General features: G+C 35.6%; 1 protein-coding gene across 1 annotated transcript; it reads left to right on the top strand.

Annotated features, from left to right (window-relative positions):
* Positions 1–2420: 2420 nt before the first annotated feature.
* On the top strand, positions 2421–9666 carry LOC106876399 (small ribosomal subunit protein eS1). Its single transcript, XM_014924928.3, has 2 exons — positions 2421–6950; positions 9291–9666. Exons 1-2 carry the CDS (start codon positions 6471–6473, stop codon positions 9603–9605), a joined length of 795 nt encoding a protein of 264 aa, XP_014780414.1. The 5' UTR covers positions 2421–6470; the 3' UTR covers positions 9606–9666.
* The last annotated feature ends 212 nt before the right edge of the window (positions 9667–9878 follow it).

Consider the following 9878-nt stretch of genomic DNA (forward strand, 5'->3'; position numbering starts at 1 on the left):
TGGACGCAATGGTGGCAGCGGCGAAAGCTATTAACGGAGGAACAGTGGTGGTGGTGGTGGTAATAGAGGCGACAGAGTGTGGTAGAGGAGGCAGCTGAATCGACAGAGGCAAAGAACAACAAGGTTTATCACAAATGGTGGCAGAAACTACCCCGTTCATACCCGTTGCTAGCCACTTCATGCTGAAAAATGATTTTACAGCAGATAGTAACACCAAAAACAAAAAGAAAAAAAAAATTCACTTTCAACTTGCAAGCATATTGAAAAAAATTTGTTTTCAGTCAACAAGCAGACTAGTGTTTGGCTTAGCTAAGAAATAGATGTGTTGTAATAAAAATAATTATTACATAAATCTAATTCGGGACTCTGAGAAACCATGAGTGCATATAAAAAAAAAACAAAAAAGGGGGAGAAAAAAAGCTTAAATACTGAGTTTTAAGATCGAACCTTATTCCCTCCCATCTGAAATTTCACTGTTAACTTATGTCTAAATACATGTTGCTATAAGAGTTACGTATACAAAATAAATATACAATATTGTTTACATATTAAATGTATAATGTGTATGTTTGTTTTGTATGTATAGTTGCGAATAATTTACTTAATACAGCTATGCTACTATCATTATTATTAGTTGTAATATCGTTGTTACTCTCTCTCTCTCTATGGCTATCAGTTCTATTTAATTAAATCTACAAATGATGATGTGAGCGGGTTGAATGATAGGAAATTGATCGTTGCAAACAAGCTTTTCTCATCGAGACAGTCCCATTCGCAATCACTTCCGAGCCATTGTGTTGACTGTTGTGCGCCGTCACTTCTGTTCGAACGTCGTTTCCTTTTGCTGCTGAGGTTGATGCCGACAATGTTGTCGATGTCACCCTGGTCTATGTCGGTGGTCGTGTACTTGTTACTGACGGGGTAGAAGTAAGAGGAGACGGGTAAAGAGAGAAAAGTGCTTTCAGTATTAGTTAAATACTTTCTGTTGTTGTTGTTGTTAGTCGTGGAGACAACTGTGGTAATGTTCGTGTTACTGTTAATGGTGTTTCTACTGGAGTTTATGTTGGTTATGTTATTTGTAATAGAGGAGGTGGTTTTAATGTCAGTATTTGTGTTGTTGCTGTCTATGTTGGTGCTATTGGTGTTTTGATGCGCTGATAAAAACAGAAGAAATAGAAAACTGTCAACAACAGCAAATAAGGCTATGTAAATGGTGGTTATAGAGGTAGCAGCAGCGAGGGCGGCGGCAATGATATTGGTATTGTTGGTCGCAGTAGAGTAAGAAGAGACTCCGATGAGTTGGCGAAGATGACGAGAGTGGTAATAGTAATAATAACAGTAGCTGTAATAGTAACAGTAATGAAGTTGTTGAGGCAAGGGGCGTTGGCGTTGACAACAAAGATTATAATAGTAATTATTATTATAATTACAAAAAGAGTTGGTGGGTCTCTCTGCCAACAGGGCTGTTATGTATATGTTGCTGGGTCCTTCGTCAACATCCATGGTCGAAGTATGAGGCAGTGCCGAGAAAGGCACGACAGCATATTTCCTGCTACGGCAAGTTTCTGCATGAGACTCAGTGGAAGATTTGCTGACTGACAAAATCAGTACCAGAAGCAATGAAAATATTTGTCTGAAAGAATAAAGAAAGAGAACAAGCTAGCTGTCCTCTTCGCTCGCTACAACAGCAGCAGAACAATAATGGAGCTCCGAGATGAACGGACAGCGCATGCACGGTAGTAGAAAAGTAGACGCGCAGAAACGGGAGGAGACAGGATCAACTGCGGAGTTTAACCTCCTCTTCGTCCCTTCTCTCTATCTCTTATTTCACTCATAATTTCTATTCTAACAAATGACAACGTTAATTTAGGTAATAAGTAATCTGGGTTTGTTCAAAGGATTATATTTCCATACACTCTGATTTGACGATAAATATCAACATAGTCTAATTAGGTTATAAAAAGGAATGAAACAGGAGACATTATTTTTAATGATTAGTCACTGAAATGTATTATGTATATATATATATATATATATATATATATATATATATATATATATATATATATATATATATATATATATATATATATATACAAATGGAAGCTGGAACGGAAGTTCTGAAAGTGTTTCTTTTTTTATTAATGGTGATAAATGTAGATTAAATATATCTCAAATAAAAATGATTGCTTTAAGTTTTTTTTTTTTTTTCGTAGAATCGATAAGTGGGTAGGAAGTAAATAAAAATAGGACAGACATTAGAGTATATTTATTCGCATAAATTAAATTAAATCCATACTCCTTTACGACTGAAAGTATTAATATTAATAAAATATGATAATTATATTCGTGAATAATTAATATTTATCAATTTTTTTTTCGGACAAATATTATAATCAGCCGGATGCCTGTTGCATTTTGGGTAAAACAAGCGTTAACTTGACTGAGGAAAGATTCTGAGAATGATGGCATGTTTCTTTTTCTCAATTCTGTAAAACTGTAATTCGTATGAACCGAAAATTATTTGTTTTTATTTCTTTTTTCTCTCTTTTCTGAGAGAAAATCAGTTGGAAGCAGATGAAGTATATTTATTGAATATGACATTTAATTTAGTTTAAAGTAAAAAGTGATATTAAATTCTAAACCAATTTCTCTCAATTACAATTACATAACAGAAAAGAAAATCTCCAACCCGGCTAAACTTAGAGATGTGCGTCAGCAAAAGTATGTTAATAAATTTCAGAAAAGTGAGACTGCTGGCATGATTATTCGTTTCTGTAAACTTTATACATAACATTTATTGACAGATATGAGATTTAATGGAGGGCCTTTTTCTTTACTTTCTTTTTTATTCATCCCGTAACTTTTTCAAAGGAGCTTTTTTTTATTTATATATTTGTTTATACTATTTAGTCAAGAGGAGGAAGTGCAGCGCCCATGTTCAGAGCTTCCGAAACTAGTAAGTGTGAGTTGTCCTCATACCGAAGAGTTGACCGAATTCTTGCAGCTGAGTGGACCCTGCTGAGAGGTGGGAGTGTCTTATATCTATCGGCAACATACTTTATACATTGAGGTGTTAGATAGTCATATTAAACCGAATGGCCCATTAGTCTACCGCTCCAAATATGTTACACTCAATGTTCTCTGCCTATTAAATTTTACTGTGGTCGTGTTATGTAATGGGATTAAACCTGAAACCATGTAGTTGTGTAGCTAACTTTGTAACCGCACAAATATATATATGTCATTATGACTCACCAAATACAATAAAAGTTGTACTCAGTTAAGCTAACATTCTGACAGAAGTTATATGGGACGGAGGGTGTAACTTCTTTTTATTTCCTTTTTTTGATATTATATTTAAACAACTGGATCAACTTGGAAGGAAATGCCGATCTGTCACCTCCAGCTAAGACAGCAGTATTCTCTAGTTCAGTCAAAGACATGTGGCACATTCTGCATTGACACGAGTTCACCAACAATCATAATGGGAAATGTCTGCCACGATTGTTGGTGAACTAGTTACCTCTATTTCTGCCTTACCTGTTTATATGTTTGAAATTTACCTACAGATGGTGGAGTTTTGCCATTATGTTATCTGAGAATGCATCAATAAAATGCCGCTGAAACAGCTGTTGTGAATTTTGAACACTTGTGTTCTGTGCGTGTGCGCGCGCGTGTGTGTTGGGTACTTTTTTAATCCCCAGGAAGTTAGAAAAGTAACTTAAGAGCTGAAAATTTCATGAAACTCAGCCTATGAATAACTTGTGTAACTAACTTTTTGCCAATTAAAAAGAAAAGCACATATACTCCTGTATTGAATCCTATTTCCCTTGTTTGTTTCATTAAACCTACATGAAATACTCAAACATGTAAAATTAGAAAATGAAATAGTATATGGTGAAATCCTCTCATATAATGTTCTTTCCAACATTGGCAAAAAGTTAGCTACAGTTGCATCAAAATGTTTGCAGCTTCATTAGTTTGTATAACCAATACTCTTTTACTTGTTTCAGTCATTTGACTGCAGCCATGCTGGAGCACCGTATTCCAAGACAAGGTGAAGCAAACACGTCCTCTAATGCATACATACACAGAGCAAATAAGATGGGTTTATGTAGTTGCTAATGTTTATTACACTAGTGTTGCTTCTATTTCATATTTGAATGTGTATGTGTGTATGCATGCATGCATGTAAGTAAAAGAACACAAGTGGGATTTAAAATTTGCAGCAGCTGCTTCAGCAGAATTTTATTGATACATTCTTAGGTTACATCATTGCAAAAATCCACCATCATCAGGTAAATTTTAAACTCATAACCAGGTAAAGTAGAAACAGAAGATGACCCATTCATTAATTATCATGATGAACTTGTGATATTTTGAAAAAGAACAATAGAATCTATAGAGAAAATGAAGCCAATTTTACTTGGCTTGTTGGATCTTCTTCTCAAGCATAACATAATGTCAAAGATCTTGGTCATTACCTCTGTGAGGCCCAACACTCAAAAGGAACTTTTCACATGCCACCAGCATCAGCCGCTGTGCTTCAGTGAGGCCCAACAAGCAAAAGGTGCTCTTTACCTACCACCAGCATAGGTGCCAGTTACATGACACCAGCATTAGCCACGACTATGATTTTACTTGGCTTGACAGGTCTGCTCAAGCACAGCATAATGCCAAAGGTCTCAGGCATTGGTCATTTCTTCTGTGTGGCCCAAAGTTCAAAGATCATGTTTCACCACCTTGTCCCGTGTCTTCTTGCATCTACCTCTACCACAGGTTCCCTCCACAGTTAGAGATTGGTACTTCTTTACATAGCTGTCCCCATCCATATGCACTACATGGCGACACCTGTGCAGTCATCTCTCTTGCACACCACATCTGATGCCTCTTATGCCCAACTTTTCTCTCAAGATGCTTACAATCTGTCAAGCATGTACACTGACATTACACATCCAGCAAAGCATACTGGCTTTATTTTTTTCAAGCCTACTCATGTCCTTGGCTGTCACAGCTCATGTTTCACTACCGTGTAGTATAGCTGTTCGCACACAGGCATCATACAATCTGCCTTTCACTTTGAGAGAGAAGCCCATTGTTGCCAGCAGAGGTAGGAGCTCTCTGAACTTTGCCCGGACTAATCTTATTCTCACAGCTTTGCTCTTGGAGCATTCACCTCTGCTACTAACTTGGTCACTTTGATAATGGAAGCTATCTATTACCTCTAGCTTACCCTGCTGGTAATTGATGTCTATTTTCTGTACATTTTTGGTGTTTATTGCACCTGTGCATCTTCCACACACAAAAGCTATTTTTCCTGCTAACCTTCCTCTGATACTGCTACACTTCTTATGTGTCCTAGCTTACACCAGGTACATCTTATGGAGTTTCTACCTATGCCTTTTCTACAGATTGAGCAGAGTCATCTACCTGAAGGGATTTGTGATTTGTCTGCCTTCCTACTTACTAAGACTTTGGTTTTTGCTAGGTAATTCAAAGGCTCTTCAATTCTAGACCTTGCTTCCATACCTGAAACTTCTCTAGTTCAATTGGATTTGAGCTTTAAATTTGTGCGTGCATACTGCAAGAAATAACATAATTGGCACAGAAGTGTTAGCTAGTGTGTGTGTGTGTGTGCCAAAGGAAGTTATTTTATGGCATTTTTTCGTTTGAAGAAGCAAAGTTGTCAACTTGACATGTATGGGATCATATGATTGTTTAATTTCCATAAAAAATTTTTAAATTTCTTTATGTTTTGAAGAGTGTGTACGTATGTATATTTTTGTATGTAAATATATGTTTATATGTATATTTGCGTACTTATGTGTATTCGCATGTATATTTGTGTATTTACATACAGCCACAAAACATGCATAAATATAAACGATTCAGCTTTAAAAAAATTGAAGAAATTTTTTCACGGAAATTGTCGAAGAAATAGTTTCATTTTTCGTGTACGTTTACGAAAGATTCCCTAAGTTTGATTATTGCCATACACGAAGCCTCTCGGACCTTGAGTCATTTGTGTGACTTTTTACCGACTAAAAAATAAAGTATATACTCATATATTAAATTCTCTCGTTTGTTCAACCAAACCTGAATATATTCATTTTTAAGATTAGTAAATTAAAAAATAAGATTTTTATATTTTTAGAGGAAGAATCTATATTGCAATATACATTCTTGTTTAGTAAAAAAAAAAAAACGCCGTTCCGTACATGCGTAGGATATATTTTACAATAGGAGAAAATTAATTGTTAAAGGGAGGTAATTAAGAAATTTATTCCGTCAGAATAAGCGTTTGTCAATTCTCCTCTCACTCTCTCTCTTTTCACTGTATTCCGGAACTAGTTAGCAAATAACGACTACTCCCCTACATTCACGCTTAGAATTAACGAACACGAATGTGAGTTCACGTACCACGTGGCCTCTAATCGCTCTTCCTTTCTCACTTCTGAATATTAGCCATGGCGGTTGGTAAAAATAAGAGGCTTACAAAAGGTGGCAAAAAGGGTCAAAAAAAGAAAGCAGTAGACCCTTTCACGAAAAAAGATTGGTATGATGTCAAAGCCCCTAGTATGTTTAATATTAGGCAAGTCGGCAAAACCTTAGTAACTAGAACACAAGGTACTAAAATTGCCTCCGAAGGCCTGAAAGGCCGCGTGTTTGAAGTATCTCTAGCAGACCTTCAAAACGACGAAATTGCCTTCCGCAAGATGAAGCTGATCGCCGAAGAAGTTCAAGGCAAAAACGTTCTTACCAATTTCCACGGCATGGACCTGACCAGAGATAAATTGTGTTCCATGGTGAAGAAATGGCAGACTCTGATTCAGGCACATGTCGATGTACGAACCACTGATGGATATCTGTTGAGAATGTTCTGTATCGGTTTCACCAAAAAGAAGCCCAACCAAAACAAGAAGACATGTTATGCTCAACATGCTCAAGTAAGTTGTTGTTTTTTTTCTGTGATTGTTATGAAAATTGTTGCACTTAAATCCATGTTTTTGTTATAATTATTGTAATTTATGCGATCTAATATCGTTGTTGCTTATCTGAGGGGTAAATCTTCGACGAGGCAACGATTTGAAAAGAGTTATGTATGAAAAGCATTTTTTTTTTTTTACAAAATCATTGGGAATATTAATTGTTCGGTGCAATACCTCCGCCTGTAAATGATTTTCTTTTAAAAACCTTAGAATTATCGGACAAAACTTTATACTAATTACGATTGACATGCTCTTTTTGTCACAATTTACATTATCAGTGTGGTAGGAGATTTTCAAAATTCGTTCATAGGTGAAAGAAGGACCTAGGAAATGGAATTTCCATTGCTAAATAACCAGTGTTTTTGGAAATAATTACTGGAGATCTGATTTTCTTATTTAGATAGTAATGATTAGATTACCCACGAAATTTTACATAGCATGTTAAAATTACAGGACAACCGGCCGGCTTCTGGTATTGATGTATTTACTAATTTTATTACCGTTTCAATGCGGTAGAATTAGTTTGGTTAATGTTTAAGTAACAATGCTGCTAATGCAATGCAAATTGTTAAAATAAAAAGTAATCTTTCAACGCATATTGAAGTATTTTTACGATTATCCTAAAAATAACTTCGACTGTGGACGAAACATGTGTATATCTGCATTTTTATTATTACTCTTTAATATTAGTGATTATCGAAAATAAATTTTAAATTCATGTATGCAGGACACTGTAAAGCAGATGATAGTGTAACAGCACTTTCATACGAGTAAAAAAAAATACTAAGGGAATGTGGACGGCGTGAGGCCTAATTTTTGCTAATCCATGTTATTCTAAAGTTGAAATTTATTTTTCCTTTCTATATCGTCTACAATCGATCAAATAAAAATTAAGAATGGATATAGAGAATTCTAATCCCATTTTCACCGAATTGCTTGCGTTTTGCTGTAGTTAATAAGTCGGTTGAGTATTTAATAAATGTTACAGTTTAATTTAGATTTGGGGGCTAAATAAAAATGTTTCATTTATGTCTAAGAATCGATGGCACTTTCAGTGACTTCTATTGATGTAACTAGATTGAAAATAACATGTGAAGTTAGGCTTTTTTTTACAATATCAGAATATAATTTACGGATGACTTTTTGATAGGTAGTCTAATTGTTTTCCGACCGAATACATTCAGATTGTTGATTTCATGGGGGAGGGGTGTTGTAGATGACCTCGAAAATATTCTCGCCAAAAATATCCAATAATTTGAAACGTTTAGGTAGTTTCTTACAGCCTGAATTTCGAAAATCTTCAACTTAATTTTATGTGTAGCTTTCGATGTCGCTTCGTGTGGTCCCTTCAGTTTCGTACAGGAAGTCGTTGTTTACGTTCACATTCGATTACTCTACCTCACATGTGTTTTTTAAAAATAAGAAACAACTTAATCGTCAATTTATAAGAGATACAATTCCCCTGTGGCAGATAATTGCTGGCGTTGCACTGATTCTCTGTTGTCAACCATCCTTTCATTTCACTCGTACTTGCACAAAAAGCGGAGAGGCTGTGTAACTTGCAGCCTGTAAAAAGACGAGTTGGTCAATGTTGAGATGCTTTCAATCCTAGAGCTGAGAAAGAATTGAAGAGATTATGTAAGTTTGTGCATATTTCACCACTACTGGTTTACAGCTGGGCCAGGTAGCATGGCAAATTTTGAATATATTCTACAACAAAACAAATTTGTATTCATCTTGACCATGCATCAGCTTGTGATTGGAGCCTCGAGTTTCTTTTGTGTTTGCTAATTACAAATACGGAAGTTTTCTGGCAGTGTTGTGTTGTCTCATGAAGAAATCTCATCAACACCAAAGTGATATGACTTAATTAAAATAAAACTAGGGCTATTGTACTTAGATTATACTCTTGTATCCACTGAATAGTTGGTGTGGATAGTATACTATACCAAATACTTGCTTCAGGACCACAAAAAAATTAAACACTTCAGTATTCCTATTGACTGGGAAAGGTTTGCATAGTTAAGTTGAATAGTGATAATACAACAATCGCATCATCCATTTCAGGCCAGTAATAAACATGAATGATTTAGAAAGTAATCCATGGGAAGCAAAATGTTTGTTGTTAGTTTCCTGCATTCAAATGAACTGTATTCACCCCATTTCACAGAGGCTGTTTGAGAGTTTGCTTAGTATATTGGCAGTAAGATGCAAGGAGCTTGTGATCCTGTATCCTGTCATCTTTATTATATGCATGTTTTGCTTGTATGTTATATATTTACATTTTGTATTTTATAGGTAAAACTAATCAGGAAAAAGATGGTTGAGATCATCACCCGGGAGGTCACTGCTAATGACATGAAAGAGGTGGTCAACAAACTCATCCCTGATAGTATTGGCAAGGATATTGAAAAGGCTTGTCAAGGTATCTACCCTCTCCACGATGTCTTCATCAGGAAAGTGAAAGTTTTGAAGAAACCTAAATTTGATCTTGGTAAATTGATGGAGCTGCATGGTGAAGGCAAGAGCACAACTGGTGCATCTGGCACAGAAACTGGGGAGAAGGTTTCCAGACCAGAGGGTTATGAACCACCTGTACTAGACTCGGTTTAAATAATAAACTACCTCGAGGGAGGTGATTATTATTCTTGTATTTCTTTTATCAGACACACAACTGATTTGTTTGTTTTCTTTATTTTCGTGTATATATCAAATTTTGAATTGGGTTATTTTGACAAAGGCATAGCTGTTTGGTTAAGAAATTTATTCCTGAAAACATGATTATGCATTCCATCCCATTGTGAGGACACTATTGGCTGGTGTCCTACTGTAGTCACAAGTTTACCAATGCCTTGTGAAATTATTAGAAAGAAACTGCAGAAGCTT

This window comes from Octopus bimaculoides, chromosome 14, assembly GCF_046866305.1.
Source record: "Octopus bimaculoides isolate indiv1 chromosome 14, ASM4686630v1, whole genome shotgun sequence".
Taxonomy (NCBI): domain Eukaryota; kingdom Metazoa; phylum Mollusca; class Cephalopoda; order Octopoda; family Octopodidae; genus Octopus; species Octopus bimaculoides.

Bases quoted from the DNA above. Each gene is read 5' to 3' on its own strand.
- LOC106876399 (XM_014924928.3), top strand. From the start codon at position 6,471: ATGGCGGTTGGTAAAAATAAGAGGCTTACAAAAGGTGGCAAAAAGGGT. The intron at 6,951-9,290 runs GTAAGTTGTTGT...TGTATTTTATAG, and splicing joins GTTATGCTCAACATGCTCAA to GTAAAACTAATCAGGAAAAA.